General features: G+C 42.8%; 1 protein-coding gene across 2 annotated transcripts in view; it reads left to right on the plus strand.

Moving 5' to 3' along the window:
• Nucleotides 1-25,676, plus strand: part of SGCZ (sarcoglycan zeta) — a 365,961-nt gene that overhangs the window by 309,535 nt on the left and 30,750 nt on the right. For both annotated transcript variants that reach the window (XM_077815587.1, XM_077815586.1), the window contains one exon: nucleotides 13,871-13,943. In XM_077815587.1, the coding sequence (XP_077671713.1) occupies nucleotides 13,871-13,943 (73 nt within the window). The remainder of the gene's footprint in view (nucleotides 1-13,870; nucleotides 13,944-25,676) is intronic.

Below are 25,676 nucleotides of genomic sequence, written 5' to 3' on the forward strand. Positions count from 1 at the left end.
TAGCATCCATTCATTGTTCACTTGCCTGACACAAATCCAAACTGATTGCCACTCACCTTTATTTCTCTTATCAATAACTTTCTCCCAGATCTTCATTTTGTGGCTCAGGAGTTTAATGCTGCGATAGTTACCACAGTCTTGTTTATCTTTTTTTCTTTTTAAATATTGGTACTAATGTGCAGTTTCTCTACACATCAGGCATCTTCTCAGGCTTCATGATGAAATTAAACAGTCGTGCCAATATATTCATGCTTACTTGCACTTCCATACTTCTGTTGATATGCCATCAGGCCAAGAACTTACTTATTTTTTGTATTGATCAATGCTTCTGCAACAACTTCTAGAACTAGTGCCACCCAATCCTGATTTAGTTTTATCAAATGGCATGGTTCTCTTGGATTATTTGCATTTATAAACCTTTAAAAGTAATTACTTTACTGTTCTTTAATCTGGTTCTTATACAAAATCTACAGGGAAATCAATAATGCAGGATCTGGCCCTTTAATTGCTAGCTTATGAGTAAGGCACTGAATGCCACCAAACTTCTTTTGAGAACTAACGAGCCATAGTTTGCTGGTTATGCCTAAATAAACCAACAGCTTTTCTCCAAGAGCACATGAATGAGATAACATCATCCGCTACCAAACATCAACTTTGTATTTCCAGATGTATTAATGAAACTTGTCATTCTCCAAAAAGCTGCAAATCAGTAAGTAGTAAATTGAGCAGAAATAAGTAGTTTACACCAGTCGGTCTAAGTATAAATTTTCAGTTTCCATAGTTTCAGGGGGAATACAATTTGGGAATGCATGACTAGATCTTCCTTGTACTGAATTAGGACTAATATGATTTGTGCTGTGCTCTCTGTCAGAGAAATGTCTTTTTAAAACCTGCCATCTCTAGGGGTTCTGAGGATTTCTTTCCTTACATCCATTCTGCCTCAGGTTGCTTTAACTTCTTTCAGTGTTTCTGAATAGATTATCCCTATTGTCCATTAGGCTGCTGTCAGGGGAGATGCTTTTTTCTAAATGAAGTTTGTTGTGTTGTTAACTCATTCTCTTCCAGAGCTGGAGTTGGAAGTAATTTCACTCATACTTGTGATTTTTGCTTTTACCTCCTTTGCACCTTACTCAGTGCCCTCTCTATTTTTTCTCTGAAAGGTTGACTTTTTATTGTTATCCATTCTCTGTCATGTTCCACTGAATTCAGTTCCTTAACTATATCTCTTTCCAGAGATCTCCATTCCTGCCAAGTTTCAGTCACTGAGAGAGATTATTCTTATTTTGAATTAACTTCAGGAAATTTTAAAAGGACCTCTCTTATCCTGATGAAGGACTTTTTTCTGTGTGACATTTAAATTCTTATAGTTTTTTGAACTCATTCATATGGTAAGTTCTTGTGAGTCTTGGGTACCAGATAAAGCAGCTTTCACAATCCATTAAAAGAAGACACACATTTTACCTCTGAGTAAAACAAGTAGCACTAAAATACCCTTTGGTTTATTCTTGAGGACAAATCTTCAGAACATAAGAAATAAAGGGTATGTTTCTTCCTATTTATCCCAATTTGTCTTCAGAAAACGAATCACACTTCTACGTTATAGATATGGTTTATGATAAAGCATGTAATATTCATAGGCACACACATATCTAGTGTCATTTTATAGTAAAGGGTGGAGATGATAGCCTAATTTCCCACCAATGACCTTTGGGAACTTACATATAGTTCCTATAATACTAACAGGAGTTATCCACTGAACATTCCCCATACACATAGATGAGAGAAAAGATACCTAGAACATGTCAGCTTTATACAATATATTCCTTAGTCACTCTCCTCTTCTTTTTAGCTTCTAGTAATAAGGTATTTGTAGTTGTTATGCTAGTTCTTTGAGTTTTTCTTAATCTTGGTATTTTATCATAGGAGGTATATCAGTAGATTTTGAGGGACTGATCTTTTTTACCCCTCTTGCTAAAAACAAGATAATATATGTCTTGTATATATATATATAATGTGAACACATCTCTTCTGCTAGGGAGTACTGTATTTCCCTGGTGAGCAGAATGACACATTTCTGAGGATAAAGAACTTGCTGATCACTTTAGATAAGCTATTACCAACAGGAGAGTGGGTTTGGGGGGGTGGGGAAAAAACCTGGATCTGTGCTGGAAATGGCCCACCTTGATTATCATACACATTGTAAGGAGAAAAGAAAAGGAGTACTTGTGGCACCTTAGAGACTAACCAATTTATTTGATCATAAGCTTTCGTGAGCTACAGCTCACTTCATTGGATTCATACTGTGGAAACTGCAGAAGACACTATATACACAGAGACCATGAAACAATACCTCCTCCCACCCCACTCTCCTGCTGGTAATAGCTTATCTAAAGTGATCACTCTCCTTACAACGTGTATGATAATCAAGGTGGGCCATTTCCAGCACAAATCCAGGTTTTCTCACCCTCCGCCCCCCACACACAAACTCACTCTCCTGCTGGTAATAGCCCATCCAAAGTGATCACTCTCTTTACAATGTGTATGATAATCAAGGTGGGCCATTTCCAGCACAAATCCAGGTTTTCTCACACCCCCCCCCCTTCCAAAAACCACACACACAAACTCACTCTCCTGCTGGTAATAGCTTATCCAAAGTGACCACTCTCCTTACAATGTGCATGATAATCAAGGTGGGCCATTTCCAGCACAAATCCAGGTTTTCTCACCCCCCCACCCCATACACACACAAACTCACTCTCCTGCTGGTAACAGCCCATCCAAAGCGACCAGTCTCCCCACAATGTGCACGATAATCAAGGTGGGCCATTTCCAGCACAAATCCAGGTCTCCTCACCGCCCCCCCGCCCACACAAACTCACTCTCCTGCTGGTAATAGCTCATCCAAACTGACCATTCTCCTTACAATGTGTATGATAATCAAGGTGGGCCATTTCCAGCATAAATCCAAGTTTAACCACAACGTCTGGGGGGGGGGGAGGAAAAAACAAGGGGAAATAGGCTACCTTGCATAATGACTTAGCCACTCCCAGTCTCTATTTAAGCCTGAATTAATAGTATCCAACTTGCAAATGAATTCCAATTCAGCAGTTGCTCACTGAAGTCTGGATTTGAAGTTTTTTTGTTGTAAGATAGCGACCTTCGTGTCTGTAATTGCGTGACCAGAGAGATTGAAGTGTCCTCCGACTGGTTTATGAATGTTATAATTCTTCACATCTGATTTGTGTCCATTTATTCTTTTACGTAGAGACTGTCCAGTTTGACCAATGTACATGGCAGAGGGGCATTGCTGGCACATGATGGCATATTAGGTTGGATATTAGGAAAAACTTTTTCACTAGGAGGGTGGTGAAACACTGGAATGCGTTACCTAGGGAGGTGGTAGAATCTCCTTCCTTAGAAGTTTTTAAGGTCAGGCTTGACAAAGCCCTGGCTGGGATGATTTAATTGGGGATTGGTCCTGCTTTGAGCAGGGGGTTGGACTAGATGACCTCCTGAGGTCCCTTCCAACCCTGATATTCTATGATTCTATGATATATCACATTGGTGGATGTGCAGGTGAATGAGCCTCTGATAGTGTGGCTGATGTTATTAGGTCCTGTGTTGGTGTCCTCTGAATAGATATGTGGGCACAGTTGGCAACGGGCTTTGTTGCAAGGATAGGTTCCTGGGTTAGTGGTTCTGTTGTGTGGTATGTGGTGGTTGGGGGGCTGTCTGTAGGCAAGGACTGGCCTGTCTCCCAAGATTTGTGAGAGTGTTGGGTCATCCTTCAGGATAGGTTGTAGATCCTTAACAATGCGTTGGAGGGGTTTTAGTTGGGGGCTGAAGGTGACGGCTAGTGGCGTTCTGTTATTTTCTTTGTTAGGCCTGTCCTGTAGTAGGTGACTTCTGGGAACTCTTCTGTCTCTATCAATCTGTTTCTTCACTTCCGCAGGTGGGTATTGTAGTTGTAAGAATGCATGATTGAGATCTTGTAGGTGTTTGCCTCTGTCTGAGAGGTTGGAGCAAATGCGGTTGTATCGCAGAGCTTGGCTGTAGACGATGGATCGTGTGGTGTGGTCAGGGTGAAAGCTGGAGGCATGTAGGTAGGAATAGCGGTCAGTAGGTTTCCGGTATAGGGTGGTGTTTATGTGACCATCGTTTATTAGCACTGTAGTGTCCAGGAAGTGGATCTCTTGTGAGGACTGGACCAGGCTGAGGTTGATGGTGGGATGGAAATTGTTGAAATCATGGTGGAATTCCTCAAGGGCTTCTTTTCCATGGATCCAGATGATGAAGATGTCATCAATATAGCACAAGTAGAGTAGGGCCGTTAGGGGACGAGAGCTGAGGAAGCGTTGTTCTAAATCAGGCATAAAAATGTTGGCATACTGTGGGGCCATGCGGGTACCCATAGCAGTGCCGCTGATCTGAAGGTATACATTGTCCCCAAATATAAAATATTTATGGGTAAGGACAAAGTCACAAAGTTCAGCCACCGGGTTAGCCGTGACATTATCAGGGATAGTGTTCTTGACGGCTTGTAGTCCATCTTTGTGTGGAATGTTGGTGTAGAGGGCTTCTACATCCATAGTGGCCAGGATGGTGTTATCAGGAAGATCACCGATGGATTGTAGTTTCCTCAGGAAGTCAGTGGTGTCTCGAAGGTAGCTGGGAGTGCTGATAGCGTAGGGCCTAAGGAGGGAGTGTACATAGCCAGACAATCCTGCTGTCAGGGTGCCAATGCCTGGGGGGCGCCTAGGATTTCCAGGTTTATGGATCTTGGGTAGTAGATAGAATATCCCAGGTCGGGGTTCCAGGGGTGTGTCTGTGCGGATTTGATCTTGTGCTTTTTCAGGAAGCTTCTTGAGCAAATACTGTAATTGCTTTTGGTCACTCTCAGTGGGATCATAGGGTAATGGCTTGTAGAAAGTGGTGTTGGAGAGCTGCCGAGCAGCCTCTTGTTCATATTCCGACCTATTCATGATGACAACAGCACCTCCTTTGTCAGCCTTTTTGATTATGATGTCAGAGTTGTTTCTGAGGCTGTGGATGGCATTGTGTTCTGCACAGCTGAGGTTATGGGGCAAGTGATGCTGCTTTTCCACAATTTCAGCCCGTGCACGTCGGCGGAAGCACTCTATGTAGAAGTCCAGTCTTCTGTTTCGACCTTCAGGAGGAGTCCACCTAGAATCCTTCTTTTTGTAATGTTGGTAGGGAGGCCTCTGTGGATTAGTATGTTGTTCAGAAGTATTTTGGAAATATTCCTTGAGTCGAAGACGTCGAAAATAGGATTCTAGGTCACCACAGAACTGTATCATGTTCATGGGGGTGGAGGGACAGAAGGAGAAGCCCCGAGATAGGACAGCTGCTTCTGCTGGGCTGAGAGTATAGTTGGATAAGTTAACAATATTGCTGGGTGGGTTGAGGGAACCATTGCTGTGGCCCCTTGTAGCATGTAGTAGTTTAGAAAGTTTAGTGTCCTTTTTCTTTTGTAGAGAAGCAAAGTGTGCGTTGTAAATGGCTTGTCTAGTTTTAGTAAATTCCAGCCACGAGGAAGTTTGTGTGGAAGGTTGGTTTTTTATAAGAGTATCCATTTTTGAGAGCTCATTCTTAATCTTTCCCTGTTTGCTGTAGAGGATGTTGATCAGGTGATTCCGCAGTTTCTTTGAGAGCGTGTGGCACAAGCTGTCAGCATAATCTGTGTGGTATGTAGATTGTAATGGATTTTTTACCTTCAGTCCTTTTGGTACGATGTCCATCTGTTTGCATTTGGAAAGGAAGATGATGTCTGTCTGTGTCTGTACAAGTTTTTTCATGCAGTTGATAGATTTCCATTCCATACGGCTAAATGCAGTGCCTTGCATAATGACAGGTTTCAGAGTAACAGCCGTGTTAGTCTGTATTCGCAAAAAGAAAAGGAGTACTTGTTGCACCTTAGAGCCTAACCAATTTATTTGAGCATAAGCTTTCGTGAGCTACAGCTCACTTCATCGGATGCATACTGTGGAAACTGCAGAAGACATTATAAGGAGAGTGATCACTTTAGATAAGCTATTACCAGCAGGGAGTGGGGTGGGGGGGAGAGAAAACCTTTTGTAGTGATAAACACCCATTTTTTCATGTTCTGTGTGTATAAGAACATCTTCTGTATTTTCCACAGTATGCATCCGATGAAGTGAGCCATAGCTCACGAAAGCTTATGCTCAAATAAATTGGTTAGGCTCTAAGGTGCCACAAGTACTCCTTTTCTTTTTGCGAATACAGACTAACACGGCTGTTATTCTGAACCTGCTATAAAACTAGTTATACTTACCTTTCTTCTCTCTCTCTCTCAAAAAAGTAATGTGGAATTATGTTCCTGGAGGTAAAGGAAAACACATCTGTCTTTGAATGTTAGATGTGTCTTTAAGGATTCTACTTAGTCACCGGTGCTAAAATTTAGTTTAGTTGTCTTCATGTTAAAGCTCTCTGCTTATGTAATGGATTTGCCTTTTAACAAATGTGTATTATAGGAAAAAATATCTCAATTCATAAGCAAATGTACTCATGAAAGTGAAAAATGATTACTGTTGCCTTTGAGACAGTGATGGCCCATATTCTATTCTTGTTCTTTGCACAGAATTATCTGTGGTAGCTTGGCACACACAATAGAATATGAGTAGAGTATGGCCCTTGGTATGGAGATCGTTTGTTCAAGCTTCCCCTAAGCACCTCCGTCTTGACTTTCCAGCACCTCTGCTACTATCATTTTGGGCCTCCCATAAGTAGAGACAGATGGTTGTTCTAAACTGTGCACAAATTTCTGAGTTAAAGTCTTGTTCCCTCCTTCACACCTGCAGAAGGCCCCTTGGATGTGAAATGTGTGCAGCTTTGCTGGCCAGGATGGGGGGAGGAGCTGAGGATATGTAGGAAGCACCCTCTTTGTGGCAAGGAATCCAGCTCCACAAGAGTTCCCTTCATGGCACTACATGTGGAGGCAAGGTTTGGGTTTTGAAAGCAGGGCAGCATATGGCGGTAGCTGGAGAACTTATCACTATACAGATGCTCCTGTCTGACTCTTCCCCTCATCCCTGTCTACTGACAGTACTAGGCTTGCAAAGGCTACTCAAAACCACAGAGTAGATTCCATAACACAGCTTTGTTCATGTTCTGTGATGTTGGAGGAAAATTTCTCCCTCTCCTTTCCTGTCGATCTCTATAGTAGTCAGCTGGTTTGGTGGTTTGAAGTGGATTTTCCCATAAATTATGTTTGTAACGTTTAAAAATAGCAGCTGGGATGAGTCCACCAAACTGGTTTTCACTGTGACCTAAATAACGATTGACAACATTTACACCTCTCGAGATGAAAGCCTAGATCTTTAATCCACACTGAAGTCTGTGCTGCTGTGGCTACACTGTCAGTACCCAAACTAGCAAGATTAAAGCTATTTTAGGTATATTGATACCTGCTGCTATTACAGCCCATTAGACCTCCCTAAGTCCCCTCTCTTTCTGTTAACCACAGTAGCATCAACCATTTCAGAAAATCTCCTGTGCAAGCAGCTTTTAGAAGAAGAACTACTACCGTCATTTTTGGCCAAGGAAATCAACACCATCCTTCAGTTTTAACTGAGGCTTCACATTGAGGACATTTTCCCTCTATCACTGCAAAATGTTAAAATAATATAACATCCCATTTCAGTTTTCTTTGTTCTCTAATCTACACACCATAGCTGTTTTCTTAATCTTATCGTCATAGTTTAGTTCCGCAAAGTGTTTAAAATATTGTTACATCTAGAGTGATGTATCTGTACTGTTCATTGTATTTCTACAATTATTTAATAAGATTTGTAAAAAGCTATGTTTAGAAATACAAAAGAGTAGTGCTCAAAAATAAAGACATATCAGAAACAATTTGAAATACAATATTTAATCCTAGAAGATTTAACGATCAGGCATTTGGATACTTGACATTCTCCTCAGTCCTATTTCTAATAATATAGAGTGAGTGGAAATATATTCATTTCATTTCGTTCTTTTCCCTTTTATTGTCAGTGGTCTAGTGAGGACTTCTTTAAGGCATAGCATTGAATCTGTTTTTATTACACAGAGTCCACTATTCCATCTTAAAAAGGAGAGAGAAAGAGCTTACAGGCACATGGTTGTTGATTTAGTAACAATGATAGAAAATTTGTAGAGAGAATGGGTAACAAAATTAAAATATGGCTCTAATACAAAGGCAATAAACAAAAAATAGATATCAATATATTCTCAAAAAAAGCCTAATCTTCTGAAAGGCTAACAATATCGGTTTGGTATTGCTATACACTGAAATACATAGTTAGACATTTAAATGGCTGATATATGTGTTTTATCCTTATGTCTCAGAGTAAATAATAATACCAGTTTTATGGAACTTTTGTCTGAGAGTCAGTACCTGTCCTCTTAGCCTTCTTATTACATTCCTGATTATTCCCACTTTGCAAACAGCCTTTTTTGCTTTAATGGGATGTTTATTAAATGTTGCCAAATTTCTTCAGTATATTTTAAAGAAAGGCTTAAAGTGGAAAAAATATTGTCAAATTTTGCATCTTTGTTTTGAAATTATTTGTTATCTGAGATGGGAAAACTAATTTGGATAAAAGAAGAATTTCACTGAACATTCCCTCAAATCTCAAAGCGAACCTTTTGTGTAAGCATCTGATCCTTTTAGATGATTGAACAACCACCATCTCTTGCCTTCAACAACAGGTTCTTTTCTAGAGCCAGCCAATCAGTCTGCCTGTTTCTCCATCCTTGATCACCTCTTAATTGGAGAGGAACATTACACTCCTAGAGTCAGAATAATAGAATATCAGGGTTTGAAGGGACCTCAGAAGGTCATCTAGTCCAATCCCCTGCTCAAAGCAGGACCGATCCCCAATTAAATCATCCCAGCCAGGGTTTTGTCAAGCCTGACCTTAAAAACTTCTAAGGAAGGAGATTCCACTACCTCCCTAGGTAACACATTCCAATGTTTCACCAACCTCCGAGTGAAACAGTTTTTCCTAATATCCAATCTAAACCTTCCCCAATGCAACTTGAGACCATTACTCCTCATTCGGTCATCTGCTACCACTGAGAACAGTCTACATCCATCCTCTTTGGAACCCCCTTTCAGATAGTTGAAAGCAGCTATCAAATCCCCCCTCATTCTTCTCTTCCGTAGACTAAACAATCCCAGTTCCCTCAGCCTCTCCTCATATGTCATGTGTTCCAGTCCCCAAATCATTTTCATTGCCCTCCGCTGGACATTTTCCAATTTTTCCACATCCTTCTTGTAGTGTAGGGCCCAAAACTGGACACAGTACTCCAGATGAGGCCTCACCAATGTCAAATAGAGGGGAATGATCACGTCCCTCCATCTGCTGGCAGTGCCCCTACTTATACATCCCAAAATGCCATTGGCCTTCTTGGCAACAACGGCACACAGTTGACTCATATCCAGCTTCTCATCCACTGTAACACCTAGGTCCTTTTCTGCAGAACTGCTGCCTAGCCATTCGGTCCCTAGTCTGTAGCAGTGCATGGGATTCTTCCTTGCTAAGCGCAGGACTCTGCACTTGTCCTTGTTGAACCTCATCAGATTTCTTTTGGCCCAATCCTCTAATTTGTCTAGGTCCGTCTGTATCCTATCCCTACCCTCCAGCGTATCTACCACTCCTCCCAGTTTAGTGTCATCTGCAAACTTGCTGAGGGTGCAATCCACACCATCCTCCAGATCATTAAGGAAGATATTGAACAAAACCGGCCCGAGGACCAACCCTTGGGGCACTCCACTTGTTACTGGCTGCCAACTAGACATGGAGCCATTGATCAGTACCCTTTGAGCCCAACAATCTAGCCAGCTTTCTATCCACCTTATCGTCCATTCATCCATCCCATACTTCTTTAACTTACTGGCAAGAATACTGTGGGAGACCGTGTCAAAAGCTTTGCTAAAGTCAAGGAACAACACATCCACTGCTTTCCCCTCATCCACAGAGCCAGTTATCTCATCATAAAAGGCAATTAGATTAGTCAGGCATGACTTGCCCTTGGTGAATCTATGCTGACTGTTCCTGATCACTTTCCTCTCCTCTGAGTGCTTCAGAATTGATTCCTTGAGGACCTGCTCCATGATTTTTCCAGGGACTGAGGTGAGGCTGACTGGCCTGTAGTTCCCAGGATCCTCCTCCTTCCCTTTTTTAAAGATGGGCACTACATTAGCCTTTTTCCAGTCATCTGGGACTTCCCCCAATCGCCATGAGTTTTCAAAGATAATGGCCAATGGCTCTGCAATCACAGCCGCCAACTCCTTTAGCACTCTCGGATGCAGCGCATCCGGCCCCATGGACTTGTGCTCGTCCAGCTTTTCTGGATAGTCCCAAACCACTTCTTTCTTCACAGAGGGCTGGTCATCCTCCCCATACTGTGCTGCCCAGTGCAGTAGTCTGGGAGCTGACTTTGTTCGTGAAGACAGAGGCAAAAAAAGCATTAAGTACATTAGCTTTTTCCACATCCTCTGTCACTAGGTTGCCTCCCTCATTCAGTAAGGGGCCCACACTTTCCTTGACTTTTCTTGTTGCTAACATACCTGAAGAAACCCTTCTTATTACTCTTAACATCCCTTGCTAGCTGCAACTCCAGGTGTGATTTGGCCTTCCTGATTTCACTCCTGCATGCCCGAGCAATATTTTTATACTCTTCCCTGGTCATTTGTCCAATCTTCCACTTCTTGTAAGCTTCTTTTTTGTGTTCAAGATCAGCAAGGATTTCACTGTTAAGCCAAGCTGGTGGCCTGCCATATTTACTATTCTTTCTACACATCAGGATGGTTTGTCCCTGTAACCTCAATAAGGATTCTTTAAAATACAGCCAGCTCTCCTGGACTTCTTTCCCCCTCACGTTATTCTCCCAGGGGATCCTACCCATCCGTTCCCTGAGGGAGTCGAAGTCTGCTTTCCTGAAGTCCAGGGTCCGTATCCTGCTGCTTACCTTTCTTCCCTGTGTCAGGATCCTGAACTTGACCATCTCATGGTCACTGCCTCCCAGGTTCCTCTCCACTTTTACTTCCCCTACTAATTCTTCCTGGTTTGTGAGCAACAGGTCAAGAAGAGCTCTGCCCCTAGTTGGTTCCTCCAACACTTGCACCAGGAAATTGTCCCCTACACTTTCCAAAAACTTCTCGGATTGTCTGTGCACCGCTGTATTGCTCTCCCAGCAGCTATTAGGGTGATTGAAGTCTCCCATGAGAACCAGGGCCTGCGATCTAGTAACTCCCATTAGTTGCCGGAAGAAAGCCTCGTCCACCTCATCCCCCCCGATCTGGTGGTCTATAGCAGACTCCCACCATGACATCATCCTTGTTGCTCACACTTCTAAACTTAATCCAGAGACACTCAGGTTTTTCTGCAGTTTCATACCGGAGCTCTAAGCAGTCATATTGCTCTCTTACATACAGTGCAACTCCCCCACCTTTTCTGCCCTGCCTGTCCTTCCTGAACAGTTTATATCCATTCATGACAGTACTCCAGTCATGTGAGTTATCCCAACAAGTCTCTGTTATTCCAATCACATCATAATTCCTTGTCTGTGCCAGGACTTCCAGTTCTCCCTGCTTGTTTCCCAGGCTTCTTGCATTTGTGTATAGGCACTGGAGATAACTTGCTGTTTGTCCTGCTTTTTTAGTATGAGGCAGGAGCCCTCCCCTTTCGCGTTCTCCTGCTCATGCTTCCTCCCAGTATCCCACATCCCCACTTACCTCAGGGCTTTGGTCTCCTTCCCCCAGTGAATCTAGTTTAAAGTCCTCCTCACTAGGTTAGCCAGCCTGCTTCCAAAGATGCTCTTCCCTCTCTTCGTTAGGTGGAGACCGTCTCTGCCTAGCACTCCTCCTTCTTGGAACAACATCCCATGGTCAACGAATCCAAAGCCTTCTCTCCAACACCACCTGCGTAGCCATTCATTGACTTCCACGATTCGATGGTCTCTACCCAGGCCTTTTCCTTCTACGGGGAGGATGGACAAAAACACCACTTGTGCCTCAAACTCCTTTATCCTTCTTCCCAAAGCCACATAGTCTGCAGTGATCCGCTCAAGGTCATTCTTGGCAGTATCATTGTTGCCCACGCAGAGAAGCAGGAAGGGGTAGCAATCCGAGGGCTTGATGAGTCTTGGCAGTCTCTCCGTCACATCGTGAATCCTAGCTCCTGGCAAGCAGCAGACTTCTTGGTTTTCCCTGTCATGTGAGCAGAGTCATACAATGTAACGCCAGAAGGTACCGCTGGATCATCAAATCTGACTTTCTGCATATCAGAGGCCACCAACACCGCCAAGCGCCCACACACTAAACCCGGCAATGGAAATGAGACCAAAGTAAATGAGACCCATAGGAAACTACACTATGATGTGCCACAGTCACAGAATAGGAAGGACCAAGGTTCACCAGTACTTGAGGCTTCTGCATTGACAGGGAAATGATTAAATGAGAGGTACCCAGATAATCCTGGCAAGAGATCCACACAAACATGCTGCAGAGGAACATCAAAAAACCCCAGAGGTTTTGCTCATCTAATCTGGGGGGAAATTCCTTCCCAGTCCCACATATGGCAATCGGTTAGACCTGAGCATGTGCACAAGAAACAACCAGCCTAGTCTTGCATAGGTCTGTTCTTCAGAGATCAAGCTGAGTGACTTAAACGTGAAGGGCACTCCAAATAAAGAACCCACTACCAAAGTGTGGGTCAGGCTGCCTGTGTATAGTTCATATCCACAATCTAGACTGATAGAAGAAGACAGTAGATTAAGTACAGGAAAGATGAACCTATTTGGGAACAGATCAGTGTATTATTTAAGCTTGTTAGTTAAAAGAACTAGTCAAAAAATGGGGGGAGAGAGATTGCTGTCAGAAACTTTCAGCTTTTTGTTGAAAAATAAAATTTTTGGTTGAAAACCAAAGGTTTTTTGTTTCTCAGTTTTTCAATGAAAAGTCAAAATGATTCCATGAAACTAGATTCTTTTTGTGAAAAATTTCATTTAATCAAACCCTATTTTTCATAAAAACCCAGTTTTGACTGAAAATGGTAAAATAGCCTTATTTGTTAAGCTTTGTATGAGCATCTGAAATTATAGATGCTTATATAAATTGAGTATTCAGAAATATTCACTTGTTCTGTATGCCTCTGTTTTGGGTGTTCAGCAACACACACCAGGGTGTCTCCAGTTAGGCACCCAAAAATGAGGCTTTCAGAATTAGTGGCCATTTCAGAAATGTTGTCATCAGTAAATTAGTGAGCCAATGTCTCTTGGCAAGGGAATGTAAGACATGAAAAGGGTAAAGAGATTCAAAATAGTTGATATCTTCAGAAGAATAAGAGAGCTATGCATTTTCAAAACCTTTGAAGACCAGGTACATGATATCTCAAGCTAGACACACAAAAACCAAGGCACACAAAATTACTGGACACTTCTGGAAGTTTGACCATACATTTTTGTTGTTCATACTTACGTTCTTTATCTTTTTAAAAATTTTGACCTTTAACATGATTTCTCTAAAAGTGTTGAGATGGGTACACTGATGGGCACACCAATGCTGGAAAGTTTGGACTTCTATTATTTAAGTTAACTTTGTTCTATGGATACATAGATGATTGCAGTTTCTAGTACTCCTAATACAGATTTTGACTTAAGCAATAACATTTTCTTGAATGCAAAAAATGAACGTTGACTCTGAAGAAACCTTATTGATAATGAAATGCAGAAGCATAAACAAATGAATCATTTGTTCTAGTATGTCGATTGATGGTTATAGAATTGAATGTGTTTTTGTTTTCCAGTATAATTGTACTGTATTTTATTTGTGTGTTTATTTTAGGCACAGAAGGGGCAGTGTTTGGGCACTCTGTGGAGACACCCCATATCAGAGCAGAACCTTCCCAAGACCTCAAGTAGGTGTTCGTTAAGAGTTATTTAAAATTTATTTTTTCCCAACACCAATTAAGAAATCGATTTTTATTTTTTATTTATAAAGTAATCTATATCATTTAGGCCATTAATGTATGTATATATATATATTCTATTGGCCTGTTCCTGGTATATATCTAAAACAGCCACAGACTTCACCTACAACAGAAGGTATCACAGTCAGAGAGAAAAATATCCTGTATCACAAATAATATGCACACCCCTTTACTTTTTATAATGTAACTTTCTCCAGTGCCAGACTAATCTAAATCATAGAGTTTGGGGTTCGTACACACACTATACCTTTTGGAACAGCCTTTTAAAAAAAAAAAAAAAGTCCCGTTCAATACAGTGCTGTCTAGCAGCATGAAGCCCAGATCCTGTTTGTTTGAGCTATTGCAGGAGATAAAAGCCAAAATGTCAACAGAAAGTAAACAGCCTCAGGCTTATCCTTCAAACAATACTTCTACGGGGTTTTTAAAGGTGTTTTTGCTTTCTTCAGGAATTCATTTTTAAGTAAGCCAGTCCACCTCTCAAAATGTATTCAAAGTCATTCTGAGATGGTTGCATATGTATATGGATGTGTATGCATAAGTAAATTGTAAAAGGACAAAATCCAAAGTTTACTAGAGTCTAAAAGACCAAGAAAAAGATTATTTAGAATGACTTGCCAATGTAGGCCTTTTCATAAAGTTTATATGTGATTTCAGTGGTAGGTATTAATAATTTACACTAAATGATGGAGAGATGAAATTTAATTGTGAAACAAACAATCATACTAGAATCTAAGGATTTTTTGTGATCTTTCCTCACTTTACTTACATCAAAGTTGACTGCAACTCTTCCATGGTTTCTGCACATTATAAACCCTTCTTGCTATCCTGCCTAGCAACATTTACAGTGCCAGCTGTTCACTGGCTACCAGAAGGAGGTTAGATGAAGCCCCCTCCATGCATTTAAAAAAAACATCAACCTAATATTGACTTCAGTGTGGCTTTGCATAGCCGTACAGCATGCAGGATTGGGGCCTTTATTTTTTTTCCCCCTCTCTCTCAGAAAATGGAAGTGTCTGACCAAAACTGAGCATTTAAACAGAACATTTTAAACTTAATGCAAGGCTTTTGGGGGGGCCTCCAGAGAGTGCAACACTCTTTCCCCCCCATCCCTCCCCTCTGCCAAAGGCTGTTGTCTGTTGTTAAAAGTAGTTGTTGTCTACAGTAACCAGGTGGCAGGATTGCTAAAAGCGAGGAGGGCAGCAGAGACAGAAGAGAAAACACAAGAAGTTGCTGTTTCAAAAAGGCATAACCAGCAGCAACAGTCTCGTGTGAGGGTGTCAAGGTTCCTCCCCCACTCTGAACTCTAGGGTACAGATGTGGGGACCTGCATGAAAAACCTCCTAAGCTTATCTTTACCAGCTTAGGTCAAAACTTCCCCAAGGTACAAAATATTCCACCCGTTGTCCTTGGACTGGCCGCTACCACCACCAAACTAATACTGGTTACTGGGGAAGAGCTGTTTGGATGCGTCTTTCCCCCCAAAATACTTCCCAAAACCTTGCACCCCACTTCCTGGACAAGGTTTGGTAAAAAGCCTCACCAATTTGCCTAGGTGTCTACAGATCCAGACCCTTGGATCTTAAGAACAATGAATAATCCTCCCAACACTTGCACCCCCCCTTTCCTGGGAAATGTTGGATAAAAAGCCTCACCAATTTGCATAGGTGACCACAGACCCAAACCCTTGGATCTGAGAACAATGAAAAAGCATTCAGTTTTCTTACAAGAAGACTTTTAATAAAAATAGAAGTAAATAGAAATAAAGAAATCCCCCCTGTAAAATCAGGATGGTAGATATCTTACAGGGTAATTAGATTCAAAAACATAGAGAACCCCTCTAGGCAAAACCTTAAGTTACAAAAAAGATACACAGACAGAAATAGTTATTCTATTCAGCACAATTCTTTTCTCAGCCATTTAAAGAAATCATAATCTAACACATACCTAGCTAGATTACTTACTAAAAGTTCTAAGACTCCATTCCTGGTCTATCCCCGGCAGAAACCAGCATATAGACAGACACAGCCCCTTTGTTTCTCTCCCTCCTCCCAGCTTTTAAAAGTATCTTGTCTCCTCACTGGTCATTTTGGTCAGGTGCCAGCGAGGTTACCTTTAGCTTCTTAACCCTTTACAGGTGAGAGGAGCTTTCCCCTGGCCAGGAGGGATTTCAAAGGGATTTACCCTTCCCTTTATATTTATGACACACCCCCCAAATCTCAGCTAGGGTGAAACACTGGCTGGGATTTCTTCCTGGAGCTCTAGGAAAAACGGAGTTAATAAGACACATGCATCTCTAAATATACTACCAAGTACATAAAGACTAACAATATTTTCCACATCTCAAGGATGATTTTAACCAGTTGATTCTGGGAAACTTTCATGGGAGAATGCATCAGCCACTTTGTTAGAAGCTCCTGAGATGTGTTGGATGTCGAAATCAAAATCTTGGAGAGCTAAACTCCACCGAAGAAGTTTTTTGTTAGTTTCCTTGACGGTGTGAAGCCACTTCAGTGCAGCATGGTCGGTTTGCAGGTGGAAACGCCGTCCCCAAACATATGGGCGTAACTTTTCCAGAGTGTAGACAATGGCATAACATTCTTTTTCAGTGACTGACCAGTTGCTTTCCCTCTCAGACAGTTTTTTGCTGAGAAACACTACAGGGTGGAATTCTTGATCAGGTCCTTTCTGCATTAAAACTGCTCCCACACCACTCTCGGACGCATCTGTGGTTACTAGGAACGGTTTGTCAAAGTCTGGGGCCCTTAGTACAGGGTCAGACATGAGTGTCGCTTTAAGCTTGTTAAAGGCCCTCTGACACTTTCCGGTCCACTGAACAGCATTTGGCTGTTTCTTTTTGGTTGGGTCTGTCAGTGGGGCGGCGATTTGGCTGTAGTGCGGTACAAATCGTCTGTAATAACCGGCCAAGCCTAAGAAGGATTGAACCTGTTTCTTTGACTTTGGGACAGGCCACTTTTGGATAGCATCCACTTTGGCCTGTAGGGGGCTGATAGTTCCTTGACCCACCTGGTGTCCAAGGTAAGTCACTCTGTTTAGGCCTATTTGACACTTCTTAGCCTTAACAGTTAGTCCTGCCTCCCTTATGCGCTCAAGGACTTTGTGTAGATGTTCCAGGTGGTCTGCCCAGGAATCCGAAAATATGGCCACATCGTCAAGGTAGGCGACTGCATATTCTCCTAATCCCGCTAGGAGACCATCTACAAGTCTTTGGAAAGTGGCGGGTGCATTTCGCAGCCCGAAAGGGAGTACATTAAATTCATACAGCCTGAGATGTGTGATGAAGGCTGACCTTTCCTTGGCAGATTCATCTAGCGGTACCTGCCAGTACCCCTTGGTTAAGTCCACGGTAGAGATGAACTGGGCACGTCCCAGTTTCTCTAATAGTTCATCTGTGCATGGCATTGGATAGTTGTCTGGGTGAGTTACAGCATTTAGCTTATGGTAGTCCACGCAAAAACGTATTTCCCCATCTGGTTTGGGAACTAGAACCACTGGAGATGCCCATGCACTTTCAGAGGGGCGGATTACACCCATCTGTAACATATCCTGGATCTCCAGTTCTATAGCAGTTTTAGCTTGAGGAGACACCCGGTAAGGTTGGACCCTAATTGGGTGAGCATTACCTGTCTCAATGGAGTGGTATGCCCGTTCAGTCAGTCTTGGGGTGGCTGAGAACGTTGGCGCATAGCTAGTGCACAGCTCCTGGATCTGCTGTCGCTGCATACGCCCAAGGGTCATGGAGAGGTTCACCTCTTCCACACCACCAGCACATTTCCCTTCGTAGTAGATACCTTCAGGCCACTCAGCGTCGTCTCCTCCCTGGGCTGTAAACTGACAAACCTTTAATTCTCTGGAATAAAAGGGCTTTAGAGAATTAATATGGTACACCTTAGGCTTTCGGTTGGAGGTGGGGAATGCTATGAGATAATTAACAGCTCCCAGGCGCTCCTGGACTATGAATGGCCCTTCCCACGATGCTTCCATTTTATGGGCCTGGAGCGCCTTTAAGACCATGACCTGGACTCCTACTTTGAAGGAACGCTCTCTGGCATGTTTATCATACCAGGCTTTTTGCTCTTTTTGAGCATCCTGTAAGTTTTCTCTAGCAAGAGCTAAAGAGGTTCGGAGGGTGTTTTGTAGGTTGGTTACAAAGTCCAGAATGTTAGTTCCTGGAGAAGGTGTAAATCCCTCCCATTGCTGCTTCACCAACTGCAATGGCCCCTTAACCTCATGGCCATATACAAGTTCAAATGGGGAAAACCCTAAACTGGGATGTGGTACAGCTCTGTAGGCAAAGAGCAACTGCTGCAACACTAGGTCCCAATCATTGGAGTGCTCATTTACGAATTTACGTATCATGGCCCCCAAAGTTCCATTAAACTTCTCCACCATGCCATTGGTTTGATGGTGGTAAGGAGTGGCAACCAAGTGATTTACCCCATGAGCTTCCCAAAGGTTTTTCATAGTTCCTGCCAGGAAATTAGTCCCTGCATCTGTGAGGATGTCGGAGGGCCAACCTACCCTGGCAAAAATGTCTGCTAGTGCCTGGCACACACTTTTAGCCCTGGTGTTGCTTAGAGCTACTGCTTCCGGCCATCGGGTGGCAAAATCCATGAAAGTCAGTATGTACTGCTTTCCTCTGGGTGTCTTTTTCGGAAAAGGACCCAGAATATCCACAGCTACTCGCTGAAATGGAACTTCAATGATGGGGAGTGGCTGGAGAGGGGCTTTGACCTGGTCTTGGGGTTTTCCCACTCTTTGGCACACCTCACAAGACTGGACATAAGTAGAAACATCCTTGCCCATTCCCTCCCAGTGGAATGACCCCCCCAAACGGTCTTTGGTCCTGTTCACCCCAGCATGGCCACTAGGGTGATCGTGGGCTAAGCTCAAGAGCTTGGCCCGGTATTTAGTTGGAACTACCAACTGTCTCTGAGGATGCCAGTCTTCCTGGTGTCCCCCAGAAAGAGTTTCCTTGTATAAAAGTCCTCTTTCTACAACAAACCTGGATCGATTAGAAGAGCTGAGAGGTGGTGGGTTGCTCCGTGCCGCCGTCCAAGCTCTCTGGAGGCTTTCCTCTGCTTCCTGTTCGGTCTGGAACTGTTCCCTTGATGCTGGAGACATCAGTTCCTCATTGGATTGGGGACCTAGGCTTGGTCCCTCGGGAAGCGATATAGGGGATGGAGCTGTTTCTGTTGACTGTGAACCACTCTCCGCTGGTGCACTATGTTGGGATTCAGGCTCCGGCTGAGCCTCTTGTGTAGGGTTATCGGCTGCTGCCAGTTCAGGTTCGGTGGAGGCCTCTGGTGTTGAGGTTGCAAGTACTGGATTCAGTGCTGACACGGGGTCTGGTGTTGGTTGTTCGGCTGGTTCCGGTTCTGGGACTGGATCCACTACTGCTGTTGCAGACATTGGCCTGGGGTCCGGGTCCATCACCTCTGACCGGGTCCTTATAGAAGTTTCCGGAACAGAGCTAGGCCTCACAGCTTGTTTAGCCTGGCTGCGGGTGACCGTTCCCACCCTCTTGGCCTGCTTCACATGATTGGCCAAGTCTTCCCCCAACAGCATGGGGATGGGATAATCATCATAGACTGCAAAAGTCCACATTCCTGACCAGCCCTTGTACTGGACAGGCAACTTGGCTGTAGGCAAATTGAAAGAGTTGGACTTGAAGGGTTGAATCGTCACTTGGATCTCTGGGTTGATTAAATTGGGGTACACTAAGGAAGCATGGATAGCTGACACTTGTGCTCCGGTGTCCCTCCACGCGATGACCTTCTTCCCGCCCACACTCACAGTTCCCCCCCGCTCCAAGGGTATCTGGGAGGTATCTGGGCCTGTGGACTTCTGGTGTGATTCCGGTGCAATGAACTGTAATCTGTTGGGGTTCTTGGGGCAGTTGGCCTTTACATGCCCCAGCTCATTACATTTAAAACATCGTCCAGCTGACGGGTCACTGGGGCGAGGAGGGTTGCTGGAGAACGGGGTGGCGGGATGATAAGGGGTCTGGAGGGTTCTTTGGGAGGTAGGTGGGGCCTTGGGCGGCCCCCGGTAACAGGGTGTGGTCTGGGGTGGTCCCTTCTGGTCTCCGCTCCAACTGCGACCAGTTTTCTTCTTCTCTGCCACCTCCACCCATCTGGTTCCAATCTCTCCTGCCTCGATTACAGTTTTGGGTTTCCCATCTAGGATGTATCTTTCTATTTCCTCAGGAACACCCTCTAAGAATTGTTCCATTTGCATTAGGAAGGGCAAATTTACTGGAGATTCAACACTTGCTCCTGATATCCAGGCATCCCAATGTTTCACAATGTGGTAGGCATGTCGGGTAAATGACATGTCTAGTTTCCACCTTAGGGCTCTGAACCTCCGACGAGACTGCTTGGGTGTTATCCCCATTCTGACTCTCGCCTTGGATTTAAACAGTTCATACTTGTTCATGTGTTCTTTAGGCATTTCAGCTGCCACCTCAGCTAAGGGTCCACTGAGCTGCGGCCTCAGCTCTACCATGTATTGGTCAGTAGAGATGTTGTACCCAAGGCAGGCCCTTTCAAAGTTTTCTAAGAAGGCCTCAGTATCATCACCTGCCTTGTAGGTGGGGAACTTTCTGGGATGGGAAGTGGTACCTGGAGAAGGATTGCTAGGGTTTGTTGGTATATTCTGCTGGGCCTTTATCCTCTCCACATGCTTCCTCTCTTTTTCCTTCTCCTCCTTCAAATGCTTCCTCTCTTCTTCCTTCTCCTCCTTCTTCAGCCGCATGAGTTCTATCTGTCTTTCATGTTCCCTTTGTCTTTCCTCAGCCTGAAATTTGGCTAATTCCAGCTGTAGTCGAGCTGCGGATTTGGTCATTCTAACCTCTCTGTTTTTACCTAACTTTACACCCGAGGTTTAGAAATAAACAAACAAAACTTGGCTGTAAAATTTTGCTGTGCTGGAATAGAATACCTATTCTCTGATAATGATTGTCAGCCTACAGAAAAAGACAATTCCCTTGTCTCTGCTCTGGGCCCAAATTAAAGCAAAAAACCTCCAACTACTTGGAAACCTGCTTACCCAGCCCAAAGAAAAAGCAAATGGGTAGAACACACACCCTCTATTTACTTTTAGGAAGAAAAGAAAAAAAAATCTCTGGGTTGGAAGACTGTGAATTTCCCTGCAGGAGTTAAGTACCCTGCCTCCAGGCAAAGAAAACCTGCAATTCACAAAGGTAATCCCCTTTTGTCTCTGCTTGGCCACAAAGCAGAGAAAAAACAAGCTGCTTTCAGTTTCAGATGCTTTCTGGACTTCCTTTCCAAAGGGAAAAAAAAAATTCCTTTTTAAAATCTGTATTTCTAGTTCAAAAAATCTCAACTGGATCTCAAAATGATTTCAGGTTAATCCCACCACTATGCCACCATGTCAAGGTTCCTCCCCCACTCTGAACTCTAGGGTACAGATGTGGGGGCCTGCATGAAAAACCTCCTAAGCTTATCTTTACCAGCTTAGGTCAAAACTTCCCCAAGGTACAAAATATTCCACCCGTTGTCCTTGGACTGACTGCTACCACCACCAAACTAATACTGGTTACTGGGGAAGAGCTGTTTGGACGCGTCTTCCCCCCCCAAATACTTCCTAAAACCTTGCACCCCACTTCCTGGACAAGGTTTGGTAAAAAGCCTCACCAATTTGCCTAGGTGACTACAGATCCAGACCCTTGGATCTTAAGAACGATGAACAATCCTCCCAACACTTGCACCCCCCCTTTCCTGGGAAATGTTGGATAAAAAGCCTCACCAATTTGCATAGGTGACCACAGACCCAAACCCTTGGATCTGAGAACAATGAAAAAGCATTCAGTTTTCTTACAAGAAGACTTTTAATAAAAATAGAAGTTAATAGAAATAAAGAAATCCCCCCTGTAAAATCAGGATGGTAGATATCTTACAGGGTAATCAATAAGGATAAGTGCAGGGTCCTGCACTTAGGACGGAAGAATCCAATGCACCGCTACAGACTAGGGACCGAATGGCTAGGCAGCAGTTCTGCGGAAAAGGACCTAGGGGTGACAGTGGATGAGAAGCTGGATATGAGTCAGCAGTGTGCCCTTGTTGCCAAGAAGGCCAATGGCATTTTGGGATGTATACGTAGGGGCATAGCGAGCAGATCGAGGGACGTGATCGTCCCCCTCTATTCAACATTGGTGAGGCCTCATCTGGAGTACTGTGTCCAGTTTTGGGCCCCACACTACAAGAAGGATGTGGATAAATTGGAGAGAGTCCAGCGAAGGGCAACAAAAATGATTAGGGGTCTAGAACACATGACTTATGAGGAGAGGCTGAGGGAGCTGGGATTGTTTAGCCTGCAGAAGAGAAGAATGAGGGGGGATTTGATAGCTGCTTTCAACTACCTGAAAGGGGGTTCCAAAGAGGATGGCTATAGACTGTTCTCAATGGTAGCAGATGACAGAACGAGGAGTAATGGCCTCAAGTTGCAGTGGGGGAGGTTTAGATTGGATATTAGGAAAAACTTTTTCACTAAGAGGGTGGTGAAACACTGGAATGCGTTGCCTAGGGAGGTGGTGGAATCTCCTTCCTTGGAAGTTTTTAAGGTCAGGCTTGACAAAGCCCTGGCTGGGATGATTTAACTGGGAATTGGTCCTGCTTCGAGCAGGGGGTTGGACTAGATGACCTTCAGGGGTCCCTTCCAACCCTGATATTCTATGATTCTATGATTCTATAATTAGATACAAAAACATAGAGAACCCCTCTAGGCAAAACCTTAAGTTACAAAAAAGATACACAGACAGAAATAGTTATTCTATTCAGCACAATTCTTTTCTCAGCCATTTAAAGAAATCATAATCTAACACATACCTAGCTAGATTACTTACTAAAAGTTCTAAGACTCCATTCCTGGTCTATCCCCGGCAGAAACCAGCATATAGACAGACACAGCCCCTTTGTTTCTCTCCCTCCTCCCAGCTTTTGAAAGTATCTTGTCTCCTCATTGGTCATTTTGGTCAGGTGCCAGCGAGGTTACCTTTAGCTTCTTAACCCTTTACAGGTGAGAGGAGCTTTCCCCTGGCCAGGAGGGATTTCAAAGGGGTTTACCCTTCCCTTTATATTTATGACAGAGGGAAAAGTGGTACTTTTGCCACCCTAAAGAATATGGAGGATAGAAGCAGACGTACTTTGCCAACATGCAGTATCCTGGATGTGATCTTAAGGGTTCATTTGAGTAGGGCTGTATCTCCCTGTTGCCTGTGTGTATGCAAATTGCATTATCCTTTGCCATCACAACCCATTGAAAACTTGCATCTAAATTTCAGTCTACTATCAACCCTAGTTCTCTTTTGGCATTTATCTTGTCCGTGCTTCTCCTTCCCACTGACTATCTGCCAAACCAACCATTCCCTCAAATCATTTGTTATTACACATGCTGCAATTAATGGGAATTCCTCAACATTCTTCAGCTTGCCTTCCCCTCTTCTTCTGACATCAGATTGATTTAGAGACAACTCAAAGAAGGACGATTCAGCACCAATCATCATCAAATAAGACATTTATGAAACTGAAATAACTCCTACTGTGCACATTAGAATTCTAGTCAACAGCATTAACTTATGATTAAATTATTTTATTCTTCATTTATTGAATATGTATTATGCTCTGCTAGCTACCCCTAAATGTTCACTGCTATGTATTCATTAGGGTTCAGGGTTATTGCATTTGAAACCTCTGAAGTCATCTAAACAAAGTCAAGTTATCAACCTCTGGAATTAGGATTTTATGAAAGATGACAATATAAGTCTTATATAAGACAATATAAGTTAGTCTAGCACAGAAGATACTGGACAATTTATTAAATAATGACCTTGTATATGCAGCAGAATCCACCACTGAAACTAGAAGGTAAAATTATGACCATGTTTACTAGAGATGAGATTGAACTACAAAATTGGATGTGAACCCAGATTTTGACACCCACTAAATTAAGGTAGTTTTTGTTTTTTTTTTGTTTTTTTTTCAAATCTGACATTTTGGCTCAGCTCATTACAGACAAAAGGACTGGTTTCAGAATTCAGCTCTGAAGCTTGGTTCATACTCTGAACAGTGTCATCCCCACCAAAATGTAAGGGTGTTCAGACTTTGGCCCTTCTCTAATATTTGCTATTAAAATGCTCCTTTTAAAAATCATACAAAATGCAGCTTTAAAACAACTGCATATTTGTCCCCTCTTCTGTGTTGATTTTTCCTTACATTTTTTTCCAAATCTAACCAGCCAGCTTTTGCTAGCAAAATGTTTTCCTACAATCCTTTGTGAAAGCTGATAAACCCCTTTAGATCAAGTCCATTGCCTAAAATATAATTGAATCTGACTTTCATTAACTAAAACATGCATAATAAAAGAATTGTGCTTTAGAATGAGCAAAATGAATTACATTTTAATAATTAAATCTCCAGATTTCCATTGATACCTTTTCTCACTAGAATGCTGTGAAGGAACTAAACTACCAAGATTATAGCCCCAAAGTACTGGCTTTAATGATGGTAATGCATTAAAACATGGTGCACTAATGGGTAATATCTATGCACAAAAGAGGCAGCCAATGGTTATATGCTGATAGCTATGCCCTGAATCACCTTCTTAATAAGGGGGTAAATTACTTTGTTGTTGTTTTCCTACCTCTGGGGAGAACTAGAAGATCAAATTTAATAGCTTTTTTTTCTTCTATGTCAAGGCTAGTATACCATTGACTATTAGCTAATCCTGAAAGCTAGTGCTGGGCATAATGAGATGGAAATTGATCAAGCAGCAAGAAACAGATAAAGCCCGTAAGATTTCATTTTGACTCTGATCAGTATCGAAGATACACAAATCCCACAGAATGGTTTTATATTTTCCACAAAGCTACAAACACAGGACATCTCTAAGAACCTTTTTCTAAAAGGTTGTAGTAGGTAGCATGCTAACATAGCAGTGTGTCCATTTTGTAAAAGCTTGAGGCCAGAGAAGGGGTCACACAGTTTTGTCATTGAAATGATGAAGGTTGAGAGAAGCTAGGCTGAGAAGCTATTTATAGTTGGCAGGAGAGGCGTGATCTTCTGTTCATGCATCTTTTGTTCATTCTTTTCATCCAGGAAAAGCTAACAAACCAATCTTCAACACAAAAGAGAAGATGCTATAGCCTAAGACAGTCCAAGCCCCTGCTTTTTTAAAATTATTTTTTGTAGAACGTTAATGGCTATAAACTATTGCCAGTCTCTCAAGCTATGACCAGACGGATTTTAGTGACTTTCTCATTCTCTGACTTTTTTTCACAAATTGGTTTCCTTCCCAAGTTGATCTCACCTTCAGATAATCAGTATTTAAACTGATATGTTCCTGTGTTGATACAAATCTGTTTTTCTAATCGTATCTCTAATTGGTGAGAATAACTTCTTCCTTATATTTATACTTACAGACGGGGGGGGGTGTGTGTATGTATGTGTGCACCATGACCATGTCCCCCTGTATGCTCCATTTTCCCTAGTTAGTATGACAAGCTCCTGTTACTTCTGACCTTTTTTTTAAATTGACAAAGAGCTTCCATTATATGTCCCTGTTTTTATATGCTTACATTTTTTCAGAAACATTCACCTCTTGGATTGATGTTTAGGACCCATA

This window comes from Eretmochelys imbricata, chromosome 4 (assembly GCF_965152235.1).
Source record: "Eretmochelys imbricata isolate rEreImb1 chromosome 4, rEreImb1.hap1, whole genome shotgun sequence".
In the NCBI taxonomy this organism is placed as follows: Eukaryota; Metazoa; Chordata; order Testudines; family Cheloniidae; genus Eretmochelys; species Eretmochelys imbricata.